The sequence below is a fragment of the Acanthaster planci genome, linkage group LG01 (genome assembly GCF_054643075.1).
Source record: "Acanthaster planci isolate LZ-2023a linkage group LG01, COTS_SCS, whole genome shotgun sequence".
NCBI classification, from domain to species: Eukaryota; Metazoa; Echinodermata; class Asteroidea; order Valvatida; family Acanthasteridae; genus Acanthaster; species Acanthaster planci.
This window is the reverse complement of record NC_141777.1, coordinates 29,137,546-29,158,752: the sequence shown is the minus strand read 5'-3', so window position 1 is coordinate 29,158,752 and position 21,207 is coordinate 29,137,546. Positions and strand designations below refer to the sequence as shown.

At 40.5% G+C, this 21,207-nt stretch overlaps 2 protein-coding genes across 4 annotated transcripts; one reads left to right on the top strand and one right to left on the bottom strand.

Annotated features, from left to right (window-relative positions):
• Positions 1–284: 284 nt before the first annotated feature.
• On the top strand, positions 285–6,992 carry churc1 (churchill domain containing 1). 3 transcript variants are annotated; one of them, XR_015424878.1, is made up of 5 exons: positions 285–462; positions 2,580–2,721; positions 3,775–3,845; positions 4,297–6,688; positions 6,756–6,992. XR_015424878.1 is itself a non-coding variant. In XM_022237855.2 (4 exons), exons 1-4 carry the CDS (start codon positions 403–405, stop codon positions 4,387–4,389), a joined length of 345 nt encoding a protein of 114 aa, XP_022093547.2. In that variant the 5' UTR covers positions 285–402; the 3' UTR covers positions 4,390–6,992. The 3 variants fall into 3 exon arrangements, 2 of the variants coding, with proteins under 2 accessions (XP_022093547.2, XP_022093546.2); XM_022237855.2 differs by having other exon boundaries at positions 285–441; positions 4,297–6,992; XM_022237854.2 differs by having other exon boundaries at positions 4,297–6,992.
• trmt6 (tRNA methyltransferase 6) lies at positions 6,562–21,194 on the bottom strand. Its single transcript, XM_022237852.2, has 11 exons — positions 20,999–21,194; positions 18,462–18,592; positions 17,960–18,060; positions 17,192–17,283; positions 12,719–12,802; positions 11,782–11,906; positions 10,653–11,119; positions 10,030–10,115; positions 9,423–9,525; positions 8,549–8,635; positions 6,562–7,564 (listed from the first exon to the last, which is right to left on the bottom strand). Exons 1-11 carry the CDS (start codon positions 21,085–21,087, stop codon positions 7,475–7,477), a joined length of 1,455 nt encoding a protein of 484 aa, XP_022093544.2. The 5' UTR covers positions 21,088–21,194; the 3' UTR covers positions 6,562–7,474.
• Positions 21,195–21,207: the final 13 nt, after the last annotated feature.

Sequence of the window (21,207 nt, the reverse complement as noted above, 5' to 3'; positions counted from 1 at the left end):
CAATCAGACTTTGTTTTGTGGGAATAATTAAAAATGTAATTGGTTAACCCACAAAAAATTGAAAAGAAATTGAAAGATAAGTGACCAGACAAGAATTTCATTTGTGTTTCAGAAATCTCTGGGATGTTGGCGTGCATGCTATTGGGCCCTGAACGGTACTGATTTTACACTGTTTTCAATGGGGATTGAATTAGTGGACTGGACCCCAATGTCTTGGAAACTCGCTGGCGCTTCTACTACAGCGCCCTCATGCGGTGTATTACTAGCCAGCCGGCTTGCTGCTGCATGTACTGTGACATCCTTGGCCGGCCTCGCGGAGTCGATGGTTGAATTTGAGATTGGCAAGTGAATGTGAAGTTATAGATAAAACAAAAAGTAAATAAAAAATAGGCTTATTTCAGGATGTGTGTAGAATGTGTGAAAGTGAAATGTCCGGACAGGGTAAGTGGTTTCTTAAATTGTGTAAGTAACTTAGAAAAGTTAGAGTAAGACAGTTCATGGAGGAAGGAACACATTTCGACCGCATTTATTTTTACTAGATCATTTTATATGTGGCCATGCAGCCATGCTTACCTTACTCGTGGAGTAGGCCGGAATGCGAAGCTAGCATGGCTAGGTTGTTCAGGAGTATGGTAGGCTATGGTGGAATAGAGCCTGACAGTAAAAGGTCACGCAGCGAGCTTCCGGAACCCTCACGCAGTCCTCTTATGGGGATTTTACGTTGGGCCGTCCCATCACGTTCGATACTTTTTGGAAGAATAATTCCTAACTGAAACCACCCCACGAAACACTCATGTGGGAATTTTACCTTTGTCTTCCTCAAGTAATATTTAGGAAAAGTTACACTGAGATATGTAAAAAATGAATTTTCTTAACGACCTGTCACTTTCGTCGATATTGTACCTAGGCCTCCATGTTCATGCACGTTTGTTTTCACTGCCCGTGCTTACGTGAAAACGAGATTGTACAACGTTGCAAAGATTTACCTACCTGCGGTCGATTGGTTCCAAATTCCGTTGAGTTGACATCATGCATGTGTTGTCAACAAAGGTTAGGTAAAAGATTAGAATCTTTCGTAATTGATGTAGAATATTGCTTTAGGTTTACTACTCACAAATTACAAGACTGTTTAAGATATTTTGATCAGTTTTTATTTCGGTTTTTACCGATGGACTACCATAAAATTTCAAACCGTAAATATTCAACTGTGTACGAGACTGGTGCATTGCACTGTCCTTCATGTATTTTAGATTTTCGGAAGTGATGGGTCAATTTTTGGCAGGATATTTCTCTTTTAGGTCAGGTGATTTTTCAGTTTCTATAAATTGATATACTAGCAAATATTTTCCAAAGCCCCTTTTCCGAGTTGGATTTTTGAAGAAGTAACTGAACGAAAAATCTTACAAATTCTAAAATCTTTGCACGTTATTTTTCCTATCCAAGGCTTCCGGAAGCACGCTATCAGGGGTCAACTTTCAGGCTCTATAAGAACATGAGTTCTTATTCCTCCATAAGCCTTATCACAAATACTGCATGGGTGATTTTACACAATGGTAGAAAGGCATTGTGGGAAGGAAAAAGGAGCAAACATTGCCACAAGTATTTCTCAGATATTACTGGCCCCGTACCCCAGAACTGTGGGGTTCTATCTCCTCATCTCTCTTTTTCTGTTCAACTTTTTCTGGATCAGCCAGTACCTTTTGACGATACTTCCATGTTAAGATGATTACCCCTAAACAGTCATGAAGCCTGTAGCTGCTTTGAAAATGATGCCTTCACTTAATTGCAACATAGGGTCAATAGGTTTCCTTTTGTCCAAATTTTGCAGAAATACAAGCTGGCAGTCCTGTTGGTAGCCCCATACTGGCCCCCAGTTTGCTAAATACCAAACATTTACTGTATTTATGCAGCCTTTCAAACAATGTTCCCCATAGCCTTGGACATATTGGATCAGAAAGATAAGGTATCGACTGATGGCCAGCACCTGAGTGATCAACCAATCATGCAGATCCACCAGCTGTGCTTTTAATGACAGCGGAGACCATCAGACAAAACAGGCATCAGCCATTAATAGTCGGATTCATTAAGCCCTGCCCCATTATAGGAACTACCAAAAGTAGATGCCCCCTACTTGAAAAATGGGAGGGGGGGTAGGCCACTGGCATCCCTGGTGCCCCCCCCCCATTCAAGGCCCCAGCAAATGGCAAATTTTCCACTGCCATAACTTGAGCATAAAGGTCTGGAGGCACATGTACTCAAGCTAAGCCCATTAAGAAGGAACACACTGAAACAGCAAAATGTGGGTCCCATGATGACAGGTCAATTAAGCCTTTTTGCGGGTTAAATGTGAAGGAAATCTGGTACACTGAGTTCTTTAAATTCATGTGAATGTAACAATTTGAATTTTCCATACTAAAGACAATGTTGCTATGCTTTTTGATTCGGGCAAGCTTTTGCTTAGTTATATAAGAGAAGCTTTGTACCAGTACTGTCACCGTGGGGAAAGTAACAGTTACCCCAGAGCCAGTATCCCCAGGGTGAGTAAGAGTTGTTTTTGTTGAATTTGAATCACCTTTTAGGGCAGTGTGTGCTTGGAGACTGGGTCATATCTTGTCAACTTCCAAGGATGTGCAAGTTGCCACAGCAGAGAAAACATCCAAATCCAAAACCGACACACAGACACAGATGATGAGGAGGGAGAGGAAAGGGTGACCTATGACCGTGAGTACCACCCTTGTGCCATTCATGTTGTGCACTGTATACATTCAAACACGAGTAATGTCATCAAATTAGGGCTGTGCCGAATATCCAAATAGTCAATCGATTATCAAATATTCAAATATTGTTTTCTGAATTTGAATATTTGAATGCAAAATTCATGAAAAGGGAGAATTTTCTTTTGTTTTGAATGAGAAAAATTACACTATGGAGGCATGCTTCATGCAAATTCAAATGTTAAGCGACAGAAATCTTACAACTCAAAAAGCAAATTATTCACCCCTAGCAATCCCAAATCCTCTGATTTCAATATGATTGTACATACACCCAGGGGGCTTAAGGTTAAAAAGTTTAAAAGGAATACGAATTTTCAACAGGGCAAGACATATTGTTCGTCTCTTAAATCTTGCTAAATTGTGGCTGGAGATACTTCCAGATGTGAGAAGCTACTATACTAATTATAATGTACAGTCGTGTGCATTATTGCAACTGATTTTATGTATGGTTCAATCATCAACAATCTGTCGGTTGGTAAGACAGAATATTCGGATATTCAATCAAATTGAAGGGCAAATATTTGAATGGTGAATCATTTGAATTGACTCTGCCCTACATCAAATTTAAAAAAAATCCTATCACTTGTTTTGTGATATTCAGGTCAATTCAAGACTAACATCCCAACCAACTTTACCAAGCACAAAATTATGTGTTGTGGGCTTTTTTTATAAATCAGAAAACCTGTGACACAAAACCGCACTACGAGTCCAGGCCTAAAATGATGCATTTACATTCAGGTAATTTTGTCATACTTTTCAGAAAGACATAAGGCAAGCCAGTACAGGTGTACATGTATTAAATCTGTCTCTTTATGAGAATGTTGACATGCTGTGCTGGAGTTCATACTGCCTGTGCGCAGGCCTCTTCATTTTGGAATTTTTTTCACAGGGTATTTACGACTGCAATATATATTTTTTTTAAATTCCCATTTCCCAACAGTACTCATTGTTGGAATCGCCTCACAGAATCTCCCATCTGTCTAATATTTTCTGTTAACAGATGTTTGTGCAGTATGTGAACATCGCATAGCAGAGCATCAGTATGAGTTTAGGATAGAGGGAGAATACCAGGTAAAATATCTCTTTGGATGTTGGAGGTACAGTGTAATAAATACTTGTACATAAACTCCAGGATTTGGAAGGCCACGAATGCGAGCAATCAAATGATCAAATTTTATTTTGAGGGTAATTATCAGGTTACAAAGTGCACAAATAACCTGCGTGTGAATGTTTATACATGTACATATATTTCAGAGAATGGTTTAAAGCATTAGATGAAATTGAGGTAAGCCATCAGAATTTGAAAAAGGGATTCTTTCCATAATTACCAGTTGAAATTCTTCATTTTCCAAGAGTGCACTTGAGTGGGTTTCCAAGAGCGGTAGAGTTACAGATGCTTCTCTTTACCCTCTGGTCAGATTGTCCTGTGGATTTTTTATTCAGTCAAAAGAGAAATGGCCAAACCTCCAATTTGTGCTTCGGTCAAGTAAAACCCAGGCTTTCTTGTATCGTTTGTTTCTAGGAATACTCCATGGTTTGCATCCTTTGTGGCAGGGCAGAGGACACAGTAAGCATTCTACCCATCGATCCCAATAAACAGTTGAATCTGTTCTGATGGAAAATGATGGATGCGTTTGGAACTGATCCATGGGACCAGCAATCTGCCATGGAAAAATTAATTCCTCAAACATTGTCGAGATGTCTGTCAAAAAATAGCAAATGAGAATACATTGGCCAAATGTTTAAAAGCAATCGAGTCTTCTTCAGCTATATGCTTTCTGTACAGAAGATTACACTTGTGCTGCTGTGTACCATTCAGACTGGTCCCAAATAGACCTGTAACATAATGATGTCACGCTTTGTTTACATGTGTGGTTTTCTGTGGCAGTGACATGGGGCGTTGTCAGAGAGGGATATTAAATCGGAATTACTTTTAAATTAATAATACCGTATAATTTTGGCCCTAATTGTTGAAAAGATAAACGTGGTATTTAGTAGTGAAACAAGATTTTATTTTCCTGAGCCGCCACACCCAAACATACCTGAAGTCAGTCAACATTACCAGAATGATGGGCTGAGTGCCAGTTGAGTTGTTATTGGTAGATGTAGCCACTTATGCATTAATTTGAATAATTAATATTTATGAGGGGTATAGTACACAAAACATTTTGAGTTCTTTGGAATAAGGCGTGGCAGTGCTGGAATTTTTCCTTCGCGTTTAAAAGAAAAGATATGCAGTGATGTGATCAGTTCATTGCTGGATTCCGAGGAGAGGGCAGCGGCCAGCCTCAATGACTTGTAGTCGTGAGTCGAGTTAGTCTTGAGATGAGTGACTTCTAATTTTGGAAGTAGAATAAACTACATGTACGTTCAGACTGTTCTGAGAAACGGAAAGCCAGGAAATGCCCAGTTCCTGTAAGTTAGCCATGTATAAACCTGATATACTGGATATTTATTTTATACATTTATTCCTTGCAAAACCAGATCTTGAGCCAGTGAAAATGAGATTTGCCGAGATATTGCATAAAATCCTAATTGATTTAAGTAATTTAAGTTGAGGTTGTTGCAGCACTGAAACAATTATCTTGAAAGTTGACACACTTCATAACTCTTCAAATTCATTAATGAATATTTTGCGTTAAATGTAACTTGGCCAGAAAAACCAGGAACATGGGAATATGGTGGTAATTTTCAGGGTTTTACATTAAGAGGAAGAGGGAGTCGGTTGACTGGTGGTGACAGAAGGGTTGGACCACGGCGACGGGACGCAGAAACTTGCCAAGTCAGCTGGCCACAGGTCACAGAAGCTGACTACACCGCAAGAAACAGAAGGCGGGACATTGAGGTGCTCATCACCTCATTATATTGTAATCTATAACAATGTTAATGTCAGAAATAATTCTTATTTTGTGTTCTTTTATAAATAAATGTAAATATTGTACAGGCAAAACAAATTTCCAGCAACAAGTGTGTATATATTCGTGTCTCAGCTACCAAAGGTCTGTCCCTAAGGGTAGGACAACATGGGGGGTGACAGACGTGATCCATGGAGTCCCCATTTGTAGGAAAGAGCACATGTAAACAGAAGTGTGACGTCATTATGTTTTAGGTCTGTCGTTTCCAAGCTGCTGTGCACATGCGTTACAGTTGTGAACTGAAATCACTTATTCACGTACTTCATGGAACATCCTTTAGCCACAGCTTCACACATTCACGCGTGGGTCACAATTCATTCCAACTCTTTCCAAATTGTTCTGGAGCTGCTGTGGACAGTTCTAATGTCATTGTCCAGTGCAACTATGTGGTGAAGCTCCTGCTGACATAAAATTGCTGCAGATTCCTAATTCTTTGAGGGTTTATTGGAAATCCAGTGTCTCGACCTAGCTTACTGTTATGACAACTTATATTACTGATGTATCAAGGTAATTTTAGTGTTGTCAATAGAGTGGATTGCTTATTGTGTAATGTATACATATGTACATAGTGATACGTCCAATTGGGATGCTGCCCATCTGTACCTGTCATCTCTACACCAGGCTTCAGTTGCTGGGGGAAAAAATCTTTCGATTTATAGTCAAACAAGCTATGCAAATTCCACATTACAGACTGTTCATGACTGCCTAGGGTTTTCTGCACAGGAAAGTTGCATTTATTAAGTTGAAACACTGAAACCTGCAGCAAAAATTCAAAAACAACATCCTGTTTTTCATCCCAATCGGAATGGGGAGTCACTTTTTTCCCTATCTTTTTCAGTACATATGTATTCAGAGAAACAATCGTCACACACTTCCGGGAGTCACTGGACATGATTTATTTGTACATTTTTATCTTTTCACTGTAATAATAAACTGAACTCTTGTATATAATTTTAACTTCAAGCCTACAATCTAACTGATACAGAGCCTTTAGTCAAGGTGCGCATGGCTACCTGGACACATAACGCACTCGCGCTTATAGTTTTTGTCGTGCGTATGTGTCCAGGTAGCCAAGCACACCTTGAGTAAAGGCTAACTGATGCAAAGAGATGAAACATAATGTCAAAGGTCAAGGATTATCAGAAAACACACTTCATATTGTGCTGAGATGGTGGTAGTTCTGCTCTTCAATTTCAAGGTCTTAATGAATATGGCAAAACCATTTTTTTTTGGACCAGCACAATCTTTGGAGAAAAAAATCTGAAGCATCTTCAAGAAATAAATATCAGTATCAAACATTTTACTTTCCAGGATTTCCCTTTTTTTCATCCTTACAGTTTCTATCGTGCCACCAAACGACTTGTTAAATGTTGTGAAGTTTTAAAAATATGCGAGTCAGTCTGTTCACAATAAATTATACATGTACATGGATAACTTGCAATAAAATGAGAAGTTACAAGTTAATACATGGCAGTAGGTACGTTCCCTGTGGCACCAGAACTTATAGTGTAGGTGCTTATAACCTGCAGCATATGAGACGCCTTTACCAGATGGGCTATCACTGGTGTTCGATACATAAGGTACATTTATTCCACTGAAAGTCTGTTTCACTTCGTAGGAGGAACTTGGATAGAATTTCTCAACTGGTCTGTAGAAAAATCTGGATATTAAATACATTGATAAACTACAATAATCTACATGAACCAGATGAAATTCCATTCACTTTAATAGTAGTTGATGCCTAGTTTCAGCATCCACTTGAGAAGATGGGTGCAGTCTCTGGGTTTAGGTTGAATTAGATACTGTTGTACCCGTCAGTAAATAGCCACCAGTGCCGCTCATGTTGACACTGGGATGGGTCCGCTCGGGAAGAACCTGGAAATGAAACAAACATCCACATGCAAAAAACACTGTACACTGGACATGCTATGCCAAGAGTAATTTGTAGAGAACATCAGTCGTATCCAGAGGAGTTTGTAGTTGCATGGCTCAGGTCAACTGTCCTGGAATTGTTAATGTACAGTGGAATCATTGCACAGGAGCTGTATGTATTCAGAGAAGGAAGCATTTACTGCCAATTCTTATCAGGTCTACGATCATCCCTTAAATACCCTTTAGTTGGAGGGACTTTGGAAAGACATTGGCTATTCATAGGAAGACCTCACAATAGGGTACACGAGAGCAAAGTGGATAATGCATCGGGGTGTAGCACAGGGTTCAACTTTTTCCCCTGGTTTTACAACACAGATGACAGAAGGATTTGGAAATGGAAAGCCTACTTGTACTTCACGGGGGGTTGCTTCAGAGCAGGGACGTTTTCTTTTGTTAGGAACTTCGGGACAAAGTTTCGGGGACAAAAATTTGCCACCTTGACGAATTTGTTCCCACAAATATCATGCACCCAGGCTGGACAATCTCTATTACTGGGAAAATCGAGACCGAGTTGTAGAGAGAATTTCTGCCCACTTGACACTCTGTGCACAAACCCTATGAGACTGGTCTGAACAATTCCAAGTGTTTTCTAAGTGAATACCTCGATATTTGCGCTGCGTAATTTGACTTTTCAGGACATTGCAGGACACTGTAGGGAAAAGTTAGTGGTTTCCATACATGAAATTCTTTCACAAATTGTGGAGACAAAAATTTGTCCCCAAAATGTTTTGGTCTGTCCGACTCCTGTTTCAAAACTTGTATTATCCCCACAAGTATGGCTAGGTTTGATGTGTGTGGTAACTACGGTCAAAGGTACTAAGATAAAACCTGAGGTTTTGGATGGCCTCATACCAGGGTTAATATTTACTCTCAATCTACAGCACAATTCGAGTGAGGTTAAACACAGAGGGGCAACCTGCTTTATACCTGATACTCCCTTAGCCACGTTTCTGTCACCCTGATGTTGACGGCGTCATTGGAGTTTCTCAGCCATTCACTGCATTCCATCAGGGGCTGTGATAATGACAAACCAATTCAATTAGAATACAAGTCGGCAAGACATTCTACACTCGGGAACCAATGCTCTCAACATGAAGAACGCGTTATCCTACAGGGTGTCACTTGGTAACAGTATGGCTTTTTCCCTAGCAGTGAATACCCGGGCAATATGAACCCTAGCTTTCAGGACAGTTCTAGTGGGAAGTTGTTTGTTTTCCAAAAAACAAATAAGGCGCTGTAAATCAATGCCACGTTTTCATCTCTCAAAAAAGACGGGACAGCTAGCCCTACACACTGACTGGGTTTTGAAGTGCTGAATTCATCAAAATACTGAAACTTCTCTGGTACTGGATAGTTTTAGGATAAACATGGTTGAATCAGTCCAAATATCAATCTATAGTTTGTCAAAGATTTAACAGGCCTAAAGTAACCTAAGTGGAGTCAATACAGTTGGCTAATCCTCTGGGTCAATTTCACTTCAACATACCATGGGTACCGAGCGGGTCCAAGAGAGGGCATAATTTTCCTGGCAATGGAGGCTCCTTGGTTGGGAACTGCACTTTGCTGGTTTACGAACGAAATACAAACGTTGCTGTCGCGTCACTACCAACAAAATGAACACTCCCCCAAACCATGGCTCTTTTCAACTGATGGGGAGGGGGGGTGCTTCTGCTCAAGGTGGATATGTTGGGCTTCTCAGGGTGTTTGTGCAACTGCAGTCCATCATATTGTGCACCTCATCAAACTGGGGTGACACGAGAAGGCTAGCCAATCAGGAGAGGTGCTTGTTATATTTGTTTACCTCTATGTAATGACAGTAGACTACAAATGGCCGGGATGGTGCCAAGAATTTGAACAGTGCCGTGAAAATTGGTAGAGGTTGAAATCTACATGCCATCACCAACCTGGAAATGTAACAAAAACATTCATCTACATGTAATATAAACATTACACAAGGCGCACGGATAAACCTTTGATGTACACCATGCTATTTTAATGAATACATAAAATCCCACCATTTTGAGGGTTTACTTAATTACCTATCAAATGTACAGAACAATAATCAGCAAGTTCCAAACAATTTTCCTATGGCCTGCACAATGGCAGTGTTGGGAAAGCTACAAGCTGACATCTCTTAAGGTGTTACTACATCGTACTCAAAACAAGCAGTGACCATTTCTAATGATACAGTGGAAAATAAGATTTATTTGGAATTGCTCTCCGTAAAATCTTCTGATAAATCTTACAAAGTTTTAAAGCAGCTACTTGCACAAAAAACCCCCCAAAACATCACCAACGCAGTACAAAATATAAACAAAACCAAAATACGAAAACCATAGCAGGTGAAAGACACTTCAGTGACAACTCGGTCGTTCCATGCCCACACTACGCTAACTGCCTTCACTTACGCGTCCATCTTTGTGTTATGGAGGAGATCTCGGACTCTATTCAAGTTTTCTCTTCTTCTTTGCTTCCTAGCTTCCTTCTCAGGATTCTGTCGATGAGGAAAAATGTACAAACTAAGGGATAAACAATTCATTTTGTTTCCTGTGATTCAAGAAATCCAGATCTACAGAGTGAAGTGTAAACAGCTATAAGACAGAATATTTTACAAACATTTAAATTTACCAATTAAAATTGTTTAAATATAGAAAATACAAGATCTAGAGGTACCATTCACACAAGGTCTGGGGTCTTTGTTAAGTTCAATGAAATTTCGCAAAATTTTCTGAAATTGCTTTCATCTTACAAACCCAAGTATTTCCAATATTTACTTAAAGTATAACTTTTTCCATTGCAACTTTTTGTTGGAGATCAAAATTTTAATTGCTTTTATTTTGGCCTTCACAGATATTGTCACATGTACTGTTTCCTCACTGTTTTCAGAGAAGCCCACTCTTGATGATGGAAATTTCTCTTTCCAAAAAAAAAATAAATCCCCCTATGTTGCTATGCAAGACACACACGTATGCAGTGTTTGGCAATAGTCACACCTTTCTGCAGTTCACAGCCCTACATAATAGTTGCTTACCACTGGAAATTTTCTCTTCTGTCCTTGAGTGGCTGTCTCTCCTGATTTACAGTCTGTTTCCACGGCAACTGGATCATCGGGAGCAGCACCGCAGTCTCCCACATTGGAGCTGTCGTCCTCCTCACTGCTTGACCGTTCCTCTTCTCTCTCCTGAGGCTTATGACCCTCGTCCCTTTGGCTTGCTCTACTGGTTATACTCTCCTTCGCAGTCCCTAATGCCCCTGAGCTCTCTGCACTGTGATCACAATGTTCCTCATTCTTGGGAGCCCGAGGTATGTCGCTCTCTTCATCACAGGTATTCCGTTGTGGACAGTTACTGTCAACTGGTTCTTGGATATCAAGAAGGCTTATTTGGTCCAGTGGGAATCCATACAGTGTATCTTTGTAGTTTGGAGGGAAATTGTACGCCTCGACAGCTAACCGCACTGGTACATGCTCTGAATGGATCTGAACAACCGTGCCTTTACCTGGGAAAAAATAAATAAGGATAGACTAAGTTAGTTACAGCACTTTGGGACTAGTTCGACACAGACTTGATGTATGGTTAGGTTACTAAAACCTTGTGACTTGAATTATTTCATAAACAAGGCTTTTGTGCCTGGAATTCCAAACAGCCTGATTAGCCTAAACATGCCTACAAAGGATTTTTTCACAGAAGTTGCTCACATTCCAAGGGTTCATTGTAGGTTACCCACAGAAGAACCCTTTGAAACAGGTGGGTGCTCTAGCTATAAAGTCTACCCTAGGAGTCATGCTATGGACCTGATAGACATGTTAGAAGAATAGAACAGAGTAACTCTGCTAAGCAGAGACCAAAATGCTACAAGCTCTTTACAGCCTGTGAACAGTTTTGTGTTTTATTTTTGCTAAGCCCATAGATCTGTTAACAACTGTGAGCAACAATTTCTATAGCTGAATATCCAGGTCTTAGATGGGAAAAGGGAAATTGGAAACTTTCTCTGAAAAAAGACTGTCCAAATATAACCCCCCAACCCCCAAAGGTGACAGTACTGTTTCTAAAACGGCAGCACTCTCAATCCTTTACAAAAGAGACACGTCAACGGTGAAACAACCAATCAACTCCCCCTCCTTCATCACTGAATTTCTGCTTAGTAGTCCCACCAACTACCTGCCATTCTCTCCATGACTGCTCCCAGCAGAAGCCCCTGACATGTCTCCATCATTATCACATTGATTCCGCTCTGGATGTTGGCAGCGGTCAAGATCTGGGCAAGGGTATCGATGCGCAGATGACTGATGAAAACAAACAATGATCACAACACTTTAATAAAAATATTGATCATCCAAGAGGCTGTCTTGAATAATGAAACAGATTACCCTTTTAGAAACAGGGTTTCGGCCAATAACATTTAACTTCTCTTTTTTTGGGGGGGGGGAGATAGGAAACCAGATGAGGTAACTGAAATTTTCCCAGTTTTTTTTATCCAAGTTTACTTTGTTGTACATGTACATCGGGACAGCTCATTTCTTTGTATCAGATGCACACCAAACAAACCATATGTCACATTAAATTCTCTAGTTGATTCAGTTTTCCAGACACAAAATATTAAAAGCAGTTAATGCAGCCTAGCTATGTTCCTTGTCTGATGCATTTCCAAAAGCAATGTAGCACACTGCATCATACTGGGGCATCATGGCTGCCAGTTCCAAATTTCAAGCTACAAGAAATTTTCATGCTAACAAAGTATAGCCAATTAAAGTCGGATTTTCTTACTTGAAAAAGCTCCAGGGAGTGGGTTTTTAACCCGCGAATTCTTTAACCTTACAACTGTGATTTGACCCAGTACATGAACATTAACCACGGAAATGAAAAAAGAATTCTTAAATGAGCGTACATGTCATCCGTGGAACAAATAAGGAAAATTATGTGTGCTTGCATGTCATCTGGAGTCAAGTGGTTACCAAAGCAGGAAAGCCACTGCGGCGTCTGTGACTGATTTCATTCTTCAAATGTTGCCATACAAGCTGCTTGGAGCATAAGCCGCAGGGAAATTTTTCAGAGAATCAACGTATAAGCCGCAGCCTATATTCCGAAAATTACTTACATGTTTTTGGACGGTGCTCTTGATGAGTACATTTCACACAACAGCATGGTGTTTGGCCGGAAAATCTGAAATCTCATGAGATGCCTGACAGAAAAGGAAGAACTAATATCACTATGAAATGTCTTGAAAGTAAGTCAATCATTACCTCCTGAACTGACTCTGTTTAGACGCATTCAGTAAATGCATGCACTAATGCAGCACCAGGCAAACGCACCCAAGTTTGTCAGTCATGTAAAAAACTGATGGTGGGAACCAAATATTGTATGGGACTGCGGAGTGTCACAACATGGTTAACTGTGCAAGTCATCATGGACGCCAACTTAGCGAGCCAAACAAAGACAAAATGTGTGGATATGAACACTACAACATGGAAAAGGTCTTGTGAAAAACAAGGCCATGAATATACATGTACTCCGTGTTTAAAAAATGAGCAAGGTGCTGTAACATAACATTTGACTTTAAGGGCTCCATGGACTGACAATTTGCTTTCTTAAATAGCACTGCGGTGAATTCATAATTAACATTTACATTTTATTCATTTCGGGAAAAACAGGTTACAAGGACAATGACTTCTTAGTAAACACAGCAAGAAACGGTTACAATGACTAACATGAATTCCAATCAGCTCCCGAAGGATCGCCCAAAAGAAATAAATTCAGTCAAAGGGGCTCCCCAGACTAATTGAAATACAAAAAACATACTAACTGACATAAATAAATTAACCAAATTAAATTGGATAAAGTTAACTGATAGAATAAGTTATTTGAATTTCATTTGCATAATTACCGATATATACAGTGTACGTATTAGAAATATAAAAAGAACAACACTTCATTATACTAAAAAGAAACAAGGGGATAAATACATGATTAGAAAGCCTGAGAGATGGGTTCTGGATTAAACAAGTGGTCACGTAAAGAGCGGAAAAGTTCATTTGGAGAGGGCAGAAGACACAAATTCTGGAGGCTAGAAGGAAGAGTGCTGAACAACCTGCGGAAAGAAACAAACAGAGAATATTTAAGGCAGTTGGTCCGACTGTACTGGTGACTGAAGAGCAAGACATCAGTTTTCCTTGCATTTGACTGGGGAAGGAGGGTAGAAGGGTCATCCGTGTGTCTGTGGAGGCATTTCACAACAAAAGCCATGCTCAAGTAGATTAACCTGTTGTAGATTGGTGGGAGATTAAGTTCCTGCAAACGCTGTTCATAGGAGAGGGAGTATGCAATGTTATACGGAAAGCATGATTTTGTAAATCAGCGCTGTACTGTCTCAAGGCACTGGATTTGATTCTTAAGATGAGGGAGCCAAACAGAAGTTGCATATTCTAAAACAGGCCTAAAGAGAGAAGAGAATAATTTAAGAAGTACACTTATGTTACGGGTTTTAACAGTGCGGTGAATGAAACCAGAAATTTTTGAGCATTTGGTTCTAACCATATCTACATGTTTGTTCCAAGTTAAGTCATCAGAAAATATAACTCCAAGGTATTTATAAGCGTGGGAAACCAGCAAGGGTTTATCAGAGCGTGTTAGACAGTAAGGTGTAAGAGACTGCTTCTTTGACGGGGTTATATGCATCACTTTGCACTGTACAAGGTTAGCCAAGTCCGCTGTAAAAAGATTGAATAGGACGGGACCAAGGACTGAACCTTGAGGAACACCAGATGTTACAGGTGTCCAGTCAGACTTGGCTCCTGAAAATATGCCTCAATCTTGCCTGTTGGTAAGAAAGTTACTCAGCCATTAAAGAAGATGACCGCAAATACCGTAATGATGTAGTTTCAATGAAAGGAGTGAACGGTCACATTTATCAAATGCTTTAGACCAGTCAAGACGGCATCAATTCTCGGAGGTTTAGGCTTATCCAGTGAATGGGCCCAAGTGTCAAAAAAATGGTCAGTTGAGTGGTGCATGAGCGCCGGGGTAAAATCCATGCTGTGAATCAGGGATAAGGCTATAAGAAGAATGATCGATCGAAGAATGATTGATATAAAGCGCTCTAACATTTTACAGGGAACAGATATCAATGAGATGAGCCTGTGGTTGGAAATAGAGGATACCATATCGTCATGCTTGAAAAGAGGAACAACATTTGCCATTTTCCAGCACTGTGGTACATCACCTCTTGAAAGACTCTAGTTAAATTTCCAGTTAAAGCAGGTACAATAGAAAAACCAGCAAGTTTAAGCATTTGTGGTGAAATTCCATCTATGCCTGGAGATTTGGAGGAGTTAAGACGATCAATTGCTTTCAGCACATCACCCTCAGTGACTTGGAGAGTATGAAGAGAGTTAATTCCAAGGTGGGCTTCACAGTCGTCACTGGAGGGGACCTGGAATGTGGATTGAGCAGGTGTAAAGTTATTCTAGAAGAAATTGTTAAATGCATCAGCAAATGAGCTGGGGGAATCGAACTCTTGACCATTCAAATGAAAAGAATTGACAGGTTGGGATTTTCGTTGCAATTGCACAAAGGACCAAAATCATTTGGGATTTGATTTAAAATCTACAGCAAGGCCTTGAACATAATCATTGCACGAGTTCCTAACTAGCAGTTTGACATGAGATCTTAAAGTCTTGTATTTGTTCCATAGGTTCAAATTGTCCTTGTTCCTTATGGCTTGACGGTATGCTCTGTTCTTTTTCCTGGATGCTTGGACAATCTTGCATGTTATCCAGGGGGACCTTCGTTGACCTTTTGACAATGTTTGAGATGGCGATGGGCACTATATCCTTCACTGCAGCATGAACAAGGGATGTGAAGTTGTCCCATGTTTCACGTATGTCAGACTCATCATAGAATAAGTCCACCGGAATACACCGGAGCGTTGTTTGGAAGTCCAGTTTATCAGCCTTGCTCACTGGTGAAATGTCCTGTGTAGATCTGGGTGGCTTGATGAAGTAGTGATGTCAAAGCAGATAATATCATGGTCACTATTGCCAAGACTGGCACCACTGTGGATATTTTGTGTCCAGGTAGGATCATTGCAGAAGATGAAATCAAGCATAGAATCAGCGCCATTGGGGCTTCGTCTCGTTGGAAATGAGACAACTTGGGACACGTCCATGGATTTCACGGTGCTCAAAAAAGCTGCAGAGTGACCACTAAGATTAGATGGGTTGGGTTCATCAGAAGAGGCAGTACATGGTATCTGGAGGTTGAAGTCATCCAGGAGAAAGATGGCCTTGTACTGATGAGAACAAGGGAGGACATGATTAATGGAGTAGAAAAGTGCCTTGTTGAATCCAGTTGGTGAAGAGGGTGGACGATAGCAAGTTCCAAACAGAAGCTTGCCTTTATTCTGCCGAAGGACAACTTGCACCCAGATCAGCTCACACTGTTTGTAGTTGGCCTGGATGTTGGGGGATGGTTCAAATTCAGTTTTCCTGGATGCCTCGAGATTTGATTTGCAAGCAAATAAGAAACCACCTCCATTGCAATTTCTGTCCTGCCGGAAACTTTGATAGTGAGACGGGTTGAGAACTTCGCCGTCGTGAATGTCAGGACATAACCATGTTTCAGTTATGAAGGCAAAGACAATGTTATCAACACTTAGCCTGATTTGAAGCTCAAGTGTCTTGTTGATGATGCTACGGGCATTTAGAAGAACACATTTTAGATGGGATTTCTTGATGGAGGGCTCGGATGGAGGTCCCAGATTGAGCTTGATATCGCCAGATTGAAGTAGCTGTTCTTAAAAAGTACCTATTGAGTTACTAGGAGCAGCAGCTTAGCCAAATGCACAGGCATTGTGTCATTGCATAAGGTGACCACGGTTCACTGAACAACCTCCCTTCTGTGGACAAAAATGGCCACTACTCCATGCGTAGAGAACTTGAAGACTCAGGCAGAAATCTGCCTTAAACTCCACAACCTTGCCGAATTATTGGCTAAAAATTGTCCAGGAAGGTCTCTGCCATAAAATGATGGTGAAAGCAAAGTTTCTCACAAACTGGTGCTTTGACAGCATGAAATGAAGAGCAGAAGTAGAGCCACAAAAAGTGTGACTGCCATCGGTTGACCAGAAGCTTACTACATAGTTACAAATTACAAAGATCTTGTGTCACAAACTTACATCTGACTATAAACTAATACCAGTACATGTTCAGTGGGGTTTGAAGGAGTCCATCCCTATGCAAAATGTGCCCTTTTAGAATTGAGAGGATTTGTTTGCTAAATCAAGATTTCTATGTTCGTATAAACCCTACGATGTTTGGTCACATAAAAAAGAACTATCATGGATTTGTTGAATAGAGCAGGACATAAAATAGGCCATGGATAGACTGTTAAAGAAGACTGATCTACAGGAAATTGAAGAGTTGGGATGAAAAGGAGAGAAGTGAGTGAAATTTGAGTATCAATTCCAGAAACTTTACAAATTTGACATTCAGATGATAAATATCAAGTACTGTACAGCAACCTATGACACAAACGTTTTTTCTTTAAATACTTTTCCTCATTTTGTGGTACTTACTTGTCTCTTTTTCTCTTGACATACTTGGCTTGAGAGTAAATGGTCTTCTCTTTGAAGCTGGAACTGTTTTCCACAAGCTGTTCAACAATTGCCTGAAGGAAGGACAGAGCTATACTAAGTCACAGCTTGGTTAACTCAAGCATTCTGTTATTTCAGGGGACCACTTTGATTCAAATCTAGTCAACAAATTAGAACCCACACCCAATGCGAGTTACTAACAAACTGATCCATTTACTTTGGAACTTTTTCACATATTATGGGTTTTAAAGTTAACATCAGCTCTGTAAAGAAAGGTAAACGGGTCAAACTTAATCAACAGCAGGTACCTTAGCCAATAAATTTTATTGTATTGATTTGAGTTGCATCATGACATAATCCTTTACCAACTTACTGACAATAAACATGGGATTAATTTACATATCATTAAAAATCACACCGATAAACTTTCTTTTGTGTCCTTTTCTAGCCTTTTCCACACATTCTATCTACCTGTACTTTTGAGGGGTTGTCTAAAAAGGAAAAATAAAGACAAGGTACTCAAAGTAATTTTCACGAGGAAAAGTTAAGATGAAAGTCAAGAAGCCTACATGCAGTACAGTGTATGGACACAATTCTGAATGGTCTGATTTATCGGACACAACCACACCATATGAAGTTAAGAACCATATTCACTATCTGTATGACCTATTGGCAAACCTCAGCACAAACCCTTCGGTTTATGATGTATATCATTTATCTAGATTAATAAAGGAAGGTTCTGCTCATCACCTCTCCATGTTTGCCTGTATTCTTGAGAGCTTGTATGTCTTCATAGCTGAGTTTCTGTGAGCATTTATCATCAATCAGGGTCCGGTTGTCAGTTCCACCCTCTGAAAATGTAAAAATAAAAAATGCAGCAAATGAAACATTCAAAATGCTTGAAATACAATGAACTCTCATCAGAAAACGCATACTTTCAACTTTCCTTAAAATAAAACACCTGATACTTAGAAATGCCATTCTTTATCATTCTGAGTTAGAAGCAATTCTCTTGGATTTGGCTCAAGATTCTAAGGATCAGCAAACAAACAAGAGGAGACAATAGATATGATTATACTTGCATTTACATCAGCCCTAGGTGTTTGTGTATGTTTTGTTTTTCAATTTCTAATATTTCTGAACTTTTAACATCTAGAGAACTTCTAGATTTCCACATTCTTTCACTTTATCAAGAGCGATTCAATAAGGGGCACTTTGGTAAGTTGACAGTGAAATGACAAAAACTACTGACCCCTGGTCTCTTCTTCTTCGTCATCCTGGGATACCAGCTGAACATTGTGGCCACATACATCCCAAGTTGTCCCATATGGCTTGCCAATTGCTTCATCCAGGTAGAAATGCTTCTTATCCAAATGCACCTTTCTGAATAGTGAACAAAAAGTTTCTCAGTTCTGTGTACATTCAAATCTTAGAATCTTCATTTGTATTCTAAACCCATTTCTGCTTTTAAGGGCAAAACATCATGGACATAGGCCCGGTAGGCCTGCTGCTAGCCCCAGACTAGGGTCAATCTACTGGACATGTATCGGTACCTCCGTCTTTATCCTTGGCCCCACAACTAACGCCCCGAAAAAGTGAGGACTTTGTGAAAAATTTTCCAATGACTGAGGACAATTTTTCATATGTGGCTTCTCTAACCTGATCTGGTCATTAAACCACCATTTTGGGCGATTTTCTGACTGTTTCTGTCTGTGATATTTTGGTCTCTATTTTGTTGTCTCAACACAGCTCTTCATTCACTCAATTTAGTCTCGATTGTTGAACAGGTTATAAACACAGTCGGGATCTGTTTCGTCTGGGAACTGGACAGCACTGAAGATGTAAGTCCCCAGAGCGTGGTGGTGTTATAGAACATTAAACAAAAGCAAACCAAAAAACATGTATTTACAATGCTTGGGATCGAGTGTGAACTCATCAGTGTTGTAGTCAAGACCATTTAAGACCTTCACAAAACCACACAAGACCAGAACAAGACCAACAAACATCTCTAGTCTGAAATAAAGTCACAAACTATTCGAATGAACTGCAACAAAAGCATTTCTTTGTCATTGTTCTCACTGTTGCCTGTGACTGGGCTTGTGCATGGTCTTGTGCATGGTCTTGTGCATGGTCTTGTGTCTGGTCTTGTGTCTGGTCTTGTGGCTGGTCTTGTGTCTGGTCTTGTGCATGGTCTTGTGCATGGTCTTGTGCATGGTCTTGTGTCTGGTCTTGTGTCTGGTCTTGTGCATGGTCTTGCGCATGGTCTTGCGCATGGTCTTGCGCATGGTCTTGCGCATGGTCTTGTGTCTGGTCTTGTGCATGGTCTTGTGCATGGTCTTTTGTCTGGTCTTGTGCATGGTCTTGTGTCTGGTCTTGTGCATGGTCTTGCGCATGGTCTTGTGCATGGTCTTGCGCATGGTCTTGTGCATGGTCTTGTGTCTGGTCTTGTGCATGGTCTTGTGCATGGTCTTGTGCATGGTCTTGTGTCTGGTCTTGTGCATGGTCTTGTGCATGGTCTTGTGCATGGTCTTGCGCATGGTCTTGTGCATGGTCTTGTGCATGGTCTTGTGCATGGTCTTGTGCATGGTCTTGTGCATGGTCTTGTGCATGGTCTTGTGCATGGTCTTGTGTCTGGTCTTGTGCATGGTCTTGCGCATGGTCTTGTGTCTGGTCTTGTGCATGGTCTTGTGCATGGTCTTGTGCATGGTCTTGTGTCTGGTCTTTTGTCTGGTCTTGTGCTGGTGTCGATGCCAACACTAGAAATCATTGCCACATGCATGGCACTACTGGTGCATATTCGCTCGTCCAATCCCCCCTTTATATGTACAACTGGCATGTGACTCATAAATATACCCCACCGCTGATTCAATAGTTCATCATGTTCACAGCATTCACACGTACACTGACAACAAGTGAGTAAGCCTAATTGCAGAATATCCCACCACTCTAAAAAACGACCCCCGGTCCTGGAAGGACTGGTTACATGGATACAAGGTGAAAATCCCTTGAGAAGAGTGTGACACTTTGACTTGTACCTGGCTATGAGTATAAGGTTGACCGTGCGGGATGGCGGGGTAGGCCTAGGCATGCTAGGCCTACTTTGTAATTGAGCTCTGAGAAGGCTTCATCACAGGTGATGCTACGCCCCAACTATAGCATCAGTCCCAACTATAGTTGGGCCCGTCCCAACTAGAGTGCTACAGTTGGGCCTTCCCAACTACAGCAGAGAGGTCCTGTGTGCATGATGAACCCAGCATGTGCCAAAGTCATATTGTTTACAAATGTCATGTCACTGGCCGTAGGGCTAGATGAACAGATAAAGTGCCACATTTTAGATGAATTGTGTCAAGTGTGAGACACATTGACTTGGATAATGTTGAGACATCTCCCACAGACATTGGTCAACAATAGTTGGGCCAGCCCAACTGTAGCTACAGTTGGGACTGTCCCAACTTTACATGTAGTTGGGACTTACATATGTAGGCCTATGCTATAGTCAGATAGTTGGGGCATAACAGTCATGACAGTGATACATAGTCACTGATAAAACAGCAGTTGTGATCAATGTGTTTATCTTGTCGCTGTCTACTTTCATTTTTCAAGACCAAACAGATCCTGACTGTGTTTTTCACATACTGTGTAACCTGAAAACAATATCACAACTGGTAAAGGCAAATTCTGAACAATCGTCAACAACGTCAATGCTCGGCATGTTGGCTACATCATGTCCATATAAACCTAGTCTAGACATTATGATATGATAGATAGTGACTTTCAACGCTTCCTTACCTTTTCCTCCAAACCTGATACAATCTCAAACTTTTTCCTTTTTTCAGAATCACATTTTGGCCTTGCTTGATAACATCAGAGGATGCCATTTCGGGAAAGTTGACCAACTATCTTTCACTGAGTGTCTGGTTTGCACTTCACGTGCTCTAACTATCTAACATTGGCAACACGGCGATGCATTCGTTTGTTTGGTTGTACATAGTTTCTCC

Excerpts from the sequence above, each read along its gene's own strand:
- trmt6 (XM_022237852.2), bottom strand. The coding sequence starts at position 21,087 with ATGGCATCCTCTGATGTTATCAAGCAAGGCCAAAATGTGATTCTGAAA. Across the intron at positions 18,593-20,998 it reads TATCAGGTTTGGAGGAAAAG|AAAGGTGCATTTGGATAAGA; the intron begins GTAAGGAAGCGT and ends TTCACTATTCAG. Across the intron at positions 12,803-17,191 it reads GTCAAGAGAAAAAGAGACAA|GCATCTCATGAGATTTCAGA; the intron begins GTAAGTACCACA and ends CTTTTCTGTCAG.
- churc1 (XM_022237854.2), top strand. The coding sequence starts at position 403 with ATGTGTGTAGAATGTGTGAAAGTGAAATGTCCGGACAGGGTAAGTGGT. Across the intron at positions 2,722-3,774 it reads GGAAAGGGTGACCTATGACC|ATGTTTGTGCAGTATGTGAA; the intron begins GTGAGTACCACC and ends TTCTGTTAACAG. Across the intron at positions 3,846-4,296 it reads GGATAGAGGGAGAATACCAG|GAATACTCCATGGTTTGCAT; the intron begins GTAAAATATCTC and ends GTTTGTTTCTAG.